The 14,627-nt window shown below is 33.3% G+C and overlaps 1 protein-coding gene across 1 annotated transcript in view; it reads left to right on the forward strand.

The window, feature by feature from the left end:
• RTKN2 (rhotekin 2) overlaps positions 1-14,287 on the forward strand; it is a 68,008-nt gene extending 53,721 nt beyond the window's left edge. Inside the window, exons 10-12 of the mRNA XM_016220803.2 lie at positions 2,858-3,023; positions 7,982-8,089; positions 9,356-14,287. Of these exons, the coding sequence (XP_016076289.2) occupies positions 2,858-3,023; positions 7,982-8,089; positions 9,356-9,891 (810 nt within the window). The 3' untranslated portion in view covers positions 9,892-14,287. The remainder of the gene's footprint in view (positions 1-2,857; positions 3,024-7,981; positions 8,090-9,355) is intronic.
• The last annotated feature ends 340 nt before the right edge of the window (positions 14,288-14,627 follow it).

Genomic DNA, 14,627 nt, shown 5'->3' on the forward strand with positions numbered 1-14,627 from the left:
CTAACCACAAATCATTAAAAGTTGACTATAAAGCCTCCCAGGTCAACTAGAAGGTTTGGGATTATCAAAAGCAAGACAAGAAACTCTGACCTTAGATAGAACATCTATAAATTAAAGAGCTGAATTAGAGATTATCTCTGGGATCTGAGTCTATCGATGTAAAACTTTTTATCATTATCTGGGTTGTTCTTTTTCTTTCTCATTATTTTATTCACTAAATATTTTTCAATCACTTAGCAGCTACCAGGCAATATTTTAGGTGGTATAAATAGTAGAGGCAGAACTACCCAACTTCCAGTATCTTTGCATTGTGTGAGCACATAATGATAACAATCCTAAAAGTCACCTTCTGTTTTCTGATCTATTTCTTGTTTGAGAAGTGAATTCCTAAACACTGTTACAGATACTTTCCCCACACTGAAAAATAGCTTGCATGAACTTTCTGGCATCAGAAAGTTTGTTTAATCACTTTTTTTTTTTTTTTTAACATGCAGTTTTTTTATTTAAAATTTTCCCATTAGTTAAATTTTTTTGGGTGATAAAATACAGAAGTTAATTCAAATGATCTATTTAGTGTTTCATTTGCACCTTTTAAAATCCTCTCATGTTTAAAAAAAATTTAGTAGTATTTATTGTTACCAGGGTTAATGGAGTGTGTATAGTATTTATATATTATTGTGTTATATTCTCTTAGAAGGATATAAATGATTCAGTTCATCAGATTTGCTACTTAGCTATTTTCATTTGAAAGGATACCTTGGTATTATTTAAAAATATACATATTCACCTATTTAAAAAATTACACTTTTACTTAAAAGTTTAATCTATTTTAATTCTATATACAAAAGGTAGTCAGAAATTTGTATTAAAATGGATTTGGGTGGAGGGAAGCACAATTTCAGCAACAAGAATACTTCATATTTCATTGTTTGGATTTTTAAAAATACAACAATAAAGGGCTCCTCATTACCCTTCACTGAGTCAGCATTTAGTTAACCTGATAGAGAAGCATACCAAAGATTCTTCCCAGAGCCAAGTCATTCTCTTCTAGTGATAATAAGCTTTACACTTAAAGAGCTTGGTTACATGCATTTCCAGACTCCAAGGATGCCATTTGGGACAGCATTTTTAAATATTTATAAATAATTACTTAAAAGAGTTAATTCATGAAGTTTATGACCAATGTGTAGGAATGTAAAAAGACCTGATTATGATAAAATTAAAATGCTGGCCATAAGTCCATTACAATTCTCTGAACTCACATTCCTATATTTTTAAAGTGATATTTTGTGATACTCCAAAGTTTCAAAGTTATGTTACTACTTTTTATACAGCATACATTTTTCCTCTTGTGAAATTTGAATAAGAATTCCTTCAGAAAAGAACTTATGTAGTATATGGTGTCCACCTGCGTGTATATACCCATTTTTCATGGAATGGATAGATTTTTTCCCCCTAACTCTGCTTCTTCAGTAATACCCACATAGACATTATTATATGAGTATGTTGGGTTTGGTGTGTGACTGCACAGCCTCTCTTCACTCTATACTCAACAGAGTGAAGAATTTCTTCCCATTCTTAACCGGCTTTTACAACTGCCAGCCAAATATTCTTCTGCACACAGTCCGGTAGGCTTAGCTATACTCCTCCAAAACTGTTCTACCCAGCATAGCAACCACCAGCCGGCAGTGGCTGCCAGGCTCTTCAAGCGTGGCTGGTCCGAACTGAGATGTCCTGTGGACAGACTAGAGTTTGGATACTTAGTGTGCAAAAAGGATGTGAAAATCTCGAAAGGTTTTTATCCATTATATGTTAGTATTCTGGATATGTTGGGGTACATAAAAGGTATGGTTTTAAAATGGTGTAATAATTATTACATAATTATTTTCACCAGCTTTATCTTATTAAATGTGATTACTAGAAAATCTTAAATTACATCTGTGGCTCACATTATATTTCTAATGGACATGCTCTGGAATAATGTAATAACAATCCTTATTCAGGCAGCTAAACCCCTGTCTGCATAATAGGTAGTTCTCTTCCAGACTTTTTCCACTAAGATTCCTTGGAAACTACATGCACTTGAGAGCTTGTCATGTGGCGTGGCAGTGCCTGTGTGTGACTTGGGAATACACTTGTCTCTTCTACATGTAAACGTAAAAAGCATCACCACAATGTCATACTTAGTACCACTCAGAAAAACGGTTTAGACTGTCAGCATGAATGAAACCCTTGCTTTTGTTCTAGAGTCTTGCATTCAACATTTGAAAACATAATTTTTACCATTATGAGGATGAAATTACTTTATGGATCTTTGGGATAAATGTTAATGAGGAAAACCTAACTGTTTTGCTGCAGTAAACACTAAGTCATGGTTTTATTGCTTTAACTGATAACACTGTATATTATGCATGAGTATTAGAATAAGAAACATACATTACTGATTCTGTTTTATTACTGTTGAAAATATAGTTAACATAATTCACATTTCAGTTGTGACATGCTGTACTTGTTTCATAGCAAATTTTAAGATGTATATAAAAGACAGCAAACTCCTACTTAAGCTGAGAGATCAAAACAGGTTCTGTTTTAAGCTCATGTAATTTAACATAAGTGCTATCTGTAACATACTCTGAAACATTACTCAGTACTTTTCACATAAAGCATGTTTTATAAACCCTCTAGATTTGAGTTTGAATATTGAAAATTCTCAGATTTACATATTTAAAATTTTAAATGATCGGCAGTAAGATTATAATTGCATCTGGTATAAATACGGTAGTTAAGCAATAAAACATTTATTTGACCATTACAAAAATATTCTCTTGTAAAACACCAATTTTGTCTTAATTTTTAGGAGACCAGAATTCGAGCAATGGATAAAAATGCCAAGAAAAGAATCCATAATTTCTCTATCATCAACCCTGTTGCAGGACAGGCTGTAAGTCATATTTTTGCAGCTGACAATAGAGAAGATCTTCAGAAGTGGATGGAAGCCTTCTGGCAGCATTTCTTTGATCTTAGTAAGTTGATGTTTGGATTTTCTAGTAGTATATTCATGTATCCTGAAAGGATATACTCAGCAATCTAAATATTAAAATTATACATATTATAATCTTATAGTTTGTACCAAGAAATTTTTATGCTCTTGAATAAAATGGTAATATGTCACCAATGCGATGATGCTTTTTGCTCTTAACCTTTCCGCAGTGCCTGACTGACTATAGTAGAGTATAGTGTACCTTTGAATTTCTGGTATCCCTACCTCTTACTTTTTATAAGAAGTCTATGACATTTTAATTGTTAAAATATTCAAAAATCAACTTGATAAATACAAACTATGATTTTAAGTAGTTTCTTACAAAAATGAAGTCACATTATGGATTGAAGACAGTCTATGACTTTTTTTCATGTTAAGATAATTTCATATTTTAGAAAGTGGGAACTAGATGATTTTCATTGAAGAGATACTTCTTTGCAAATACATATTCTGTTTAAGTTGAATTTATTGGGGTGACATTGATTAATAAAATTATATAGGCTTCAAGTGTACAGTTCTGATACATCATCTGTATATTGCATTGTGTGCCCACCACCCAAAGTCCGATCTTCTACCATCACCATATATTTGGCTCCCTTTACCCTATACTACCCTCCCATCCCCCTTCCCTCTGGTAACCAACTTACTGTTTCTGTGTATATGAATTTTTGGTTTTTGGTTGGTTCATTTTTTGTTTTCTTTTTTTAAACACATTTTTTAATATAGTTTTTTTTAATTGATTCTAGAGTGAAGAAGGAATAGAGAGAGAGAGCGTGCTCTAGAGAGAGAGAAAGCAGCATTGATCAGCTGCCTCCCATATGCACACTGATCAGAGATCGAATCCGTAACCCAAGTATGTGCCCTGACCGGAATTGAGCCCTCCACCCGGCCAGGCTGCATTTTTTGCTTTCAATTTTATATCCCACAGATTAGTGAAATCAATGTGGTTCTTAACTTTTTCTGTCTGCCTTACTTCACTTAGGATGATATTCTCAAGATCCATCCATGTTGTTGATAAGAAGCTATTTGAGGAATAAAAAGCTTCTCTTAGATAATAATGATCCTAAAATATTGAAATATTCAGAAAGAGACTCATTTTCCTGTAACCTTCTGTTAACTCCAGATTTGTTATAGTATCATCTGGGACATCATCCAAAGAGATTTTTTTAAAAACCATACATATTGTTTTTCAGTTTCAATAATATAGTCCAGTGGCATGGATTATAAAACAGCGTGACAGTATATAAAATATATGAGGCCCTAATAGTCTCAATTTAAAGAGGAATTTTATCAATGGGAAAATATTGAAATTGTATATTGAAAATGTAGACTGTTGATAATGGCTATTTCTAATCAAATTAAGTCTGCTGTAGATTCAACCAGTATTTTATGTCTTTACAATGCTTTTCTATAGAATTACGAAGCAGAGCTATTTGCAAACAATAGTAGTTACTTCTGCAACTCCTAGAAATCATCCCTAGAGGGATTTTAGGACTTCTTACAGGCTGTTTTGGGAAACTCTATAAAAGAGTTAATATCTGCAGTCCTTAGATTAAGTTTTATTAGCCTACTCTGATCCATGGCCTGGTCCAGTATTATAGTGATGGTTGGGGCAGGAGGCAAAAAAGGGAACTAAATTTGATTACCTTCCACGTACCATATGGCTTCATTTATTTCTCATAACATCCCAGTGATGTAGAAATTATTTCCCTCTGCTCTAAAGATGAGAAAATTGAGTCCTGAAGAGGTTTCTAGTTTGCTACAGGGAACCAGAGGGAGGACTCCCTCCGTGGGCTTCTTGGATTCTTTAGGACTTGTTTTTCCTTAAGTACTATCCCTGAGCATTCAGCAGATGTTTAAATATTTGTTCCATGCTTATCAACATGCTCTACAGTTCTTTTTTTTTAAATTTCGGCTGATCATAGGTGTGTTGCCTAAAAGACAACAACTTCCTTTTGTTTGTGAAGCAGCTAAAATTTTAACTGCTTCCCTACATGCTCTGATTTAGAGAATCTGACTTACAAAACACTTTGATTTTTATAAATGATTCTAGTATTTTATGTACATAAAAAGAGGAAGAAAGGGTAAAAGGAAGTAAAAATGCCAGGGTATTATAGTCTGGATGTCAACTTCACGAAAAGTAGCATAAATTCTATTACATTTGTACTTTAGAATTTATTGTGTATGGAGATACGAAGCAAAGATGGAAGCATTTATACAATCCTAAAGATTGACTTGCACTTTAAAATTTTTACCTTCCTAGTAATAGGGTAGCCTCTTGTGATCGTAGGTGAAATAATGACGTGTAGAACAAAGTAGAAGATAGATATCCAGTAATAAGATAAAATAAGAATAATTTAACATTTAGAGCAAATTTCAAATATTTGACTCAGTTTAAGAGTAGAAAATCAGAAGTGTGAGATAACTAGAGATGATGAGAACATTAATGTAATTAGTTCTGTAGAACACTGAAGAGTGGAGGTTGGGAGGCAAAGGGGATGTAACAGTTAATGCTAAATTCTTTTCCCATATAATTATTTTAATCTTTTAAAAAATTACCATTTACATTCAATATTATTTTGTATTAGTTTCAGGTGTATAGCACAGTGGTCAGACAATCATACACTTCAAGTGCTTCCCCTGATATTTCCAGTACCCACCTGGTACCATACATAGCTATTATGTGTAATAGTTAATTTTTAATATTTGAGAGCTAACAAACATGTAAAAGAGGAATGCCACTTGTCTTAGATGATCAAAATGGGTAGAGCTAGGAATGGTGGGTCAAAAATAAATTTTTCTCGCCCAGCCAGTTGTGGTTCAGCAGTTGAGCATCGATTTATGAGCCAAGAGATCGTGGTTCAATTCCTGGTCAGGGCACATGCCTGGGTTGCGGGCTCTATCCCCAGTTGGGGGCACGCGGGAGGAAGCCGATCAGTGACTCTCTCATCATTGATGTTTCTCTCTCTCTCTCTCCCTCTCCCTTCCTCTCTCTGAAATCAATAAAGATATATATATTTTTTAAAATTTTTTCCTCAAATATTTAATAATATAAATATTGAGCTACATAAGCAGCTTAGCATAACAAATTATTTTTACTGGGAATATTATAACAATAAATATTGTGGTAAACATCTTCAATATACAGCCTTTATGTGAATGAAACATTCATTTAATATTTTATACTGGGTCTTTATTTTTATGTGAGCGTATTGGCAGCATGTGTAACTGAGCATACTAATTTATTCACTGGTAAAATGTTTCAGCTGTAAAGCCTTGACCAGTGAACATACCACCTTTTTGTACCTCAGACTTCAGTAACACATGGGATAATGTGGCTTTATATTCCAATTTTCAGCATGATTAGTATTCTGCTACCAGTTTAACCATCAAAAGCTTTCATCTATCAATATAGAGAAAATACTGCACTTTATAATTTGTGTAAGGTTTGACAGAGAAATATTTGCTAGTTTAAAGTGTTTCATTATTTTTCCATTAGATATGGCCTTTTTTTCTGCCCTCAAGAAGGAAAAGCTGGCTTTTATATATTTATCTAAAAAAGGAAGTGGAGGGGAGGAATAAGTTATCAGATCTCAGATCCTACTAGATTTAAATTCTGCAGGGCAACCTTTGAAGCCTCAAACTCAAGAGTTTATTCCCTTTATGAGTTGCTATGTGGCTTATTTTGAAATTTTTATGATATTCTGTATTTAGCAGTGTAATAAAACATACTGAAAGGTTTTTATGTTGCTTAACTATTTAAGGTGATGGATTTAAAATGTATGCATATATTACCATATTGCTATGACAGACTTAAAACAACAAAAATGAATAGCTAATTTGACTAAACAGGAAATGTCTTTAATTTTTAAGCCATGGAAAACAACTAAGTTGGATATTGAATATGGAGATTGAGAATATAATGAAAAGAAAAGAAATACAGATCATAAATCAGTCTAAAAAGGCACATGTGTATTACATTTACTTTTCTACTGATGTAAGAATTTAAGAATGGTGAACCTCAATAACTTAAACTTTTATAATACGGCTATATAGACACATAGTTTCTCACACAGTTGTTACCCAGCATGCAGGTGCACAATAAACGTGGAAAGCATAAGCTTTTTTATATCCATTCAGAAGAAAGAAATCTGAGAATTTTATTTAAGATGAAAATATTAAAACATAATTAAAAGAAAAATTAATGTTGTTCACACTTCTAAAGTTTAACTTAACAATTGAAACAACTTATTCAAGAGTATTTTTTTATTCTGAATGCTTAATGGCTTTATTTAAAGTGTTCTTAAAATAAATTTGATTCTATTAGAATTTTAAGTGTTCTGTCTTTATAGTAATAGGCTTTTGTATATCTTTTACTTAAGTGAAAATTAATTGTTTTTCTAGAGTTGCACGATTTTTTTAAAAGCACAGTAATCATCAAGAGATAATTGTTAAATAACCAATTTTTATTTCTTAATTAGACTTTTCAAAGTTAAAATCATTTTTGTGAACTCTACCCCTTACTTCTTTTTCTACTTCCTCCTAGGTAACTATATTTCATTTGATTTTTAACCTTTCAATTGTCGTAAATACTGGAATTTTAGCTTAATATTTAAAAGAAGAGAAATTGTACAAATTTTTTCCATAAACAGAAATTTTAGTTATTGACCATTTAGTGAAGTAGTATAGTATTTAATAGCCTAGAGATCTTAGCTTAACATCTGTGCATAGAACTTTATTTTTAAAATCGGTTACTTTTATGCCTAGACTTGGACTTTAAAATTATGGGTAGTACTGTATTTTTGTGGCTTTCTTAAGGTAATGCTTTATGAATTCACTGTTATTTTTCAAAGCAAAAATATGTTGATATCTATTGAAAATGAAATATACTACTTCACATTTATGTTTTAAACTAGCCTGCCTTTTTCCTGTCTTTCTTAGGCCAATGGAAGCATTGTTGTGAAGAACTTATGAAAATTGAGATTATGTCACCACGGCAACCACCTTTGTTCTTGACAAAAGAGGCGACCTCAGTCTACCATGATATGAGTAAGTGGGGTTTGTCTTTTCTAAGCTGCAGGATAACAAAAACAACATTGTCCACACACAAGGAGCTTATTCTGTTAACATTAAAATGCTAAAATTTTCTGGGCACAGTGAAAATGAATGAAAAAAGACTATGATTATAGACTAAGGAACTCATGTTTAATAGATGAATTAATACAAAATTAATGAATACACATTTTCTTAGTTTGAATGCTTAACAAACAAAAATGTTAAGGCTTCAAAATGAATAAGAGTGCACTAAAATAAATATTAGCTGAGTGGCTGATAAAAATTCTGAAAATGTAAAGTTGCACATTGTAAAATACAACCATGTGCAGTAATTTTTTTGTATTAAATTTGTTTAAAAGTAGTGTTGATAAATGAATATTAATAAGTGGAAGCTTTCACCTCAGGCCAAAAAAAATGATGAAGTTTAATGCTTTGGAAAATTTAAAAATTGTAGACTCTTTAATATTTCATTTTCTCATACTTTGAAGGGGTGGTTATCTTTGTAGGATTGCCTCAGTGAACAGTGTTCTGCGTAAGCACAAGTCAAGACCAAGTTCTAGTCTATTTTGCCCCAATGTCCCTGCACTCACATATACTTCAAAATGTTAGATTAAAAATGATACATTTGAGTTTGCACATTTGAAAATACCAGTGATTCACTTAATAGACATTTATCTCTGTTCTCTCGTTTTTACCAAGGAAAGTTTTACCCTATATTCTTATCACCAAAATGGTATCAGGGCTTCTCTCTATTTCTCTGGGTTTCTGGTTTTGGATTTTTACCCTATTAAAGAGACTCTGGTGGTCTACAGGAAAGAATCCATTGTGTTTGTCCCAGTTTACATATCAGGCTTTTATAAACATGGAATCCATTGTCAGAATAGAAGTCAGAATAGATTTTTAAATCCAGGAAAGTAATTGAAAAAAAATTTGATCTAACTATTCCTTTGTAAGTTGGACTTTACTCATTTACTTAGGAGTACATATATTTAAGCATATACATATACGTGTGTGTACGCACACGAGTGTATGTGTGTGTGTGTGTGTGTGTGCAGTGAATAGTGCATGATCTTCTTATTTTTGGTCCTACTGATATGGTTATTTTTACAAGTAAATGATTTTTTAAAAACCACTTGCTATCCTAGTCTGTTTTTGATGACTATTATAGATAGCATATTGGTTTGGAAAATAACTTACTCAGTTAAAACGTATACTGTTTTGAATTTTTTCCCATGCATTTTTTTATTAAAATTGTTACAGGCATTGATTCACCTTTAAAACTTGAAAGTTTAACTGACATAATACAAAAAAAAATTGAAGAGACAAATGGAGAGTTCCTTATTGGTCAGCATGAAGAATCCTCACCATCTCCTTGGGCCACACTCTTTGATGGTGACCATCAAGTGGCCATCCAGAAAAAGACCGTATCTTCTGCAAGCAAGCAGCTACATGATGGAAAAAGGAAAAAGAGACGGGCTCCCCTTCCTCCTCCTGATAAAGTTCCATTCAGCTTAAAAACACAGAGTAACCCAGATCCATTGGTTAAAGACAACCGGGAAAAAACAAGTGTATCTCAGTCCTCTTCTTTGGATACCAAATTATCAACCCTAGTGCATCACTTACAGAAACCAATGGCTGCTCCTCGAAAACTTCTTCCTGCCAGGAAAAATAGTTTTACGGATGGTGCGCAAACAGACACTAAAACCAATTTTGAAGCCAAGCCAGTGCCAGCTCCAAGGCAGAAATCTATCAAACACATTTTAGACCCTAGATCATGGTTGCAGGCACAAGTATAAAAAACCCGTAATGCAGAAAACATTAACAAAATGTTTAACTGTGAAGCTTGATTCAGAAGCACTGTAGGTGGAGTAATATTATGATTTCAGAATTATGAAATCATGTAGATAAATAAGATAGTGTGATTTAAATCAATAATAAGCTATTAGGTATAAAAATATATTATAATGAAGAAATGAACTGCTCTTTTACTTCTGATTTCTGAGAATATAAGTGGTTTCCCAAGCAGAGTGTAAGAGGCACCCTCTAGACAATATCCTAATTGTTGGAAGGGTTAATTTATTCCTAAATTAGTACCAGGCAGTGAACAAGAGCTTAGGCAGAAGAAAGCATTAAAATTTCTTTGGGGAGAGACTGTCTAGTAATTTAAAATGGTTAAATATGAGCCATATTCTCATTGTGAGAATTTTAATACTAATGGAATTTCTCAAAAGTTTTATTCAAACCACAAATTATAGAATCCACCCAAGAAAACTTCTTAGCATGCTGGAATTCTCATCTAATGGTTCACTGGCTCTCATCTATTGTTTAACTAACTATTTAACTCACTGACCTTTTAAATTCCTTGGATACATTTTGGGATATTAAGTTCTTCATATTTAAAGGGAATTTGTAATGTGCTAGTCAAAGTTTTCTCCTTGATGAGCTCTGAAATCCTGTAGACATTAACTCTCATAGTGCAACATACATTTATTAGTTTAGAGAAAAGGTAGATGAAATATTCTTTACTCCATTTTTCTATGCATGGTGCTAATTTCCACTGTGATATTGGAATTTGGGGAAGTGAGTAGCTGATTAACACCTTAAAATTCATCTAATACTTGTTTTAAAAGCAGGTGGTCGATTAAAAGATATCAGAAAAGTGGGCCATCATAATAACTTTCAGAATTAATCCCCTTTTAAAAATTTTAATTAGATTTCCTTTTCTAGTAAGGGTTGATGTCTGCTATTGATATTATTCATTAAAAGTCATATTCTTACAATAATGACATCGAAATCATTTCCATAGGAGGTAATTTCCATAGCAACCAATCACAGTCACCCAAACAATTACGAAATCAAGTGAGGAATAAATAGCAAGAGATTGAATATTTTACAGGAACAAAAAATTCATTTTTTATAATACTTCTTTTAAACAAGAGCTGAACAGAATCTAATCAGAATTTCCAAATAAAAGTTTCCATAAGGTGTCAGCAACAGCACTAAAAATCTCAAATCACAGTGAACCTTAAATGTCATTGCAAGAAATAAGTATTAAATTACTGCCCTGCATATAATCTCTAGAGATCTTTTTTAAACCCGTAAGAGCTCTATTTGGATCAGAACTACATTATTACAAAGTAAAATGAACACTTGACAAAAATAACATTAATTTAAATGGAGCCTTTCGTTATTTTTAGATAGCAAAGTCTTTTTTCATTTATATGGAATGATGTAACTGCCAGGTTACTTTTGTGTTTGCTCAGGACTCTAGTAAGAATTAGGACTCCAGGGAGCAATGATACAAAAGGTCTCTTGTGACTGGCGACATCAGGGTAGACATAGTATTTGATGAGAAGGAAACCCTATATGCTTGTCTGATAGAATTTAGACACAATCACATGTATAAAAACCTAAGTAAGAAAGTAGGATTACTTTGTTTTTTCTAACTAGAAGGTTCTTGTAAATTTCTGTTGTGATTACCAATTTAGTAAATAGCATATTAAAAATCTAAAGGATATTATTATTTGAATTTTTATTTTTTAAACCTCATTGCTTTTTTTGTTTGTTTTTGTTGTTTTTTTTTAATATTTTTATTCATTTCAGAGAGAGGAAGGGAGAGAGAGATAGAAACCTCAATGATGAGAGAGAATCATTGATCAACTCCCTCCTGCATGCCCCGTACTGGGGATTGAGCCGAAACCCCGGCATGTGCTCTGACTGTGAATCCAACCATGACGACCTGGTTAATGGGTTGGCGCTCAACCACTGAGCCACACTGTCTGGGCTCACTGCTGTTTTGACAGCATTTGTGACTGTCATTGCCCTTAAATTATTGAGCTAGAAGATGCTATAGACAAAATTGTTTCTGAGGCTGGCATCTATGAATTCTTTTTTTTTTTTTCAATTGAAGCCTTCCTTATAACAAATCAGTGTTAAAACTTCCAAATTATATTCTTGTCATTTCTCCTTATGCATGGTATATCAAGAAGGGTCTAAGTTATACAAGAAAGATAATTTATTCATAGAGAAATTACCTAGCAGTTGTTCCCTCAGTGGGGCACTTTGAAACAAGGCTGAAGCTCTTCTTCCTGGAACCATTTAGGTGAAACCTCACCGTGGACTACCTCCCCTGCCAAAAGTATTCAGGCTGTTTCTAGGGGCCCATTTTACTGTATGTTACAGAGCTTTTGAAATTGGGTGAAGTCTTCAGCTGCACTTCCTTTGACATTGTTCTCATTAAATGTTAGCTCAGTTCCCCCAAAAGGTACAATACAAAGTTGGGTCTCTTCTCTCCCTCTCCCCGTTTTTCCTTCCCTCTCTCCCTCCCTTCCACAGTAAAAAAAAAAAAAAAAAAAAATCTAAAAATACTGAGTTAAACATTTTGTTAAGGAGTTTGTCAAAAGAAGTATTTGTTTTCTCATTTCCTACACCGGAAGTTTACGACAGAGAAAAATATGCCATGTAATAAAAGACATTTCAGCTTTTTATGAGATGGCTTTTCACATTCCTTGTTTGTCTTTTTAATTTGTTTCTTGGTATATGAAGGCTATAAACTTCAAACAAAGAGTTAGCTGTCATATCTTGATAATATAATTGGAGAAACATAATAAAATAGATGTTTTATGATATGATAATTCTGATGATCTGAAGATAATATCTTAGAAAATTACATTTACATTTCAAGCTCTGGGATATAAATTACTTATAACAGCATTAAGATAGTATTATTTTTAATTGCTACAAAGTGGGACTTTTATACACAGGACAAAGACGACATTTTGTTATTATAAACACACACCTCCTAAGGTAAACAGTCTTTCAAAATATCAGGCATGCGTACTCCTGGTGAGTTTTATTAAGTCCTCAACTGTCTGCAGTGCCCCTGGACATGTGTTTGGGGGGGGTTTTGTATGTCTTTATTGATTTCAGAAAGGAGGGGAGAGGGAGCAGGAGATAGAATCATCAATGATGAGAGAGTGTCTCCATCGGCTGCCTCCTGCAGGCCCCCCACTGGGGGTCGAGCCCGCTACCCGGGCCTGTGCCCTGACCGGGAACCGAACCACAATCTCCTGCACCACAGGCCGATGCTCAACCTGCCGAGCCACTCCAGCCAGGCCCCTGACTTCTTTTAAATGGACGTGCATATATGTCAAAAACTAAATCCACTTATTATAAATGCCTTATCTTTACCTGTTAGAGTTCTACAAAATGTATTTACCTGGTACTCTTTATTAAAAATGGAAGATCCCCTGTTAGAGACAGTTCATGTATGGTAGGTTGAAGAGTGAAATACCTCTTTAGGCTGATGTTCGCCTCAGCCGCCTACCAAGAAGTTAATTAATTAATACAAAATGAAATTATAGGGCAGTTTGGTACAAATTGTGTTAAATGCCATTTGAATGTAATCACCTGTGTTTCCATGAATGAGAAACAACTAACCAGATAGACGCTGTGCCAGGAACAAGATGAGAAGGGCTTTGGCAGGAAAAATGGCTGTTCCTGTACGTCAGAATTTATCAAGATGCATTGTTTTTATTAGAGTGAATTATTGAACAATAATTAAACTGATGACCATTTATGTCCTGGTAGTTGTCTTCAGTGTTCTATTGGTCTTAAACTATAATGTAGATGGAGTTGACTTGTACTTACATTTCAAAGACAGTACAATTTTAAAATGTTTACATGTTTATGTATAACTGCTTCATTACTATAATAGTTGTATAAAAATGATTTATACTGGGTCATACATAGCCTTAGCTACTAGAAAGGATGTTACCTTTGAGTTTTTAAAGGACAAGATTTTTTTTTTAATATAGTAAGATATGTTATTTTCTGTGACATGCTTGTATAATTGGCATTGTTTGTATTTCTTAAATCTTTAATTAAATGTGGGTCAACCTTTTGGATAAAAAAGTATTATATCACAGGTTATATATTTTTTGAAGTACCAGAGATTAATAAGGAAGCCAAGGTCATGTGATTAAAACTTCTATACAATCCTGATTCCTGGAGACATTTTCTAGCCTTTTCCTTAGGTACCCACTCTGGGCTGGACTGATGGAAGTAAACAGTGTTGTCAAGTCAGTTTAATCAAACAAAGACTTACCCAGTAGCTGGTGTTGATTATTATAAGACTAATATTTGATAGCCTTGGTTGGTATAACTAACTTTTATTAAAATGTTTGCATGTGATCTTTTTTACAGTGTACTCTTTTAAAAATCCATTGATGTAACCTTAGTTTTAGGTTAATGATAGAGAATTTCCCCAAAGTGTAAGTCACTCTGATAAAAAATTAGGGACCTAGAATGCTCACTTGCTGTTAGCCACAAGGAGACTCACTATTTTAATGCACCTCCCTGAGTGCTTATTCCCATGGAGCACCTCAGGGGAGGGGAGAGAAATGCACAATCCTGGCTCAGTTATATTCCACATTTTATTTCTAAACCTGTAGTGTAACCAGGAATATTTAACATTTCTTTTTAGAAAAAATTTTTATTTTTCTAAAAAGAGAGGCCTGCTAATCTGTGTACT

Source organism: Miniopterus natalensis, chromosome 14, assembly GCF_054644295.1.
Source record: "Miniopterus natalensis isolate mMinNat1 chromosome 14, mMinNat1.hap1, whole genome shotgun sequence".
Classification (NCBI taxonomy): domain Eukaryota; kingdom Metazoa; phylum Chordata; class Mammalia; order Chiroptera; family Miniopteridae; genus Miniopterus; species Miniopterus natalensis.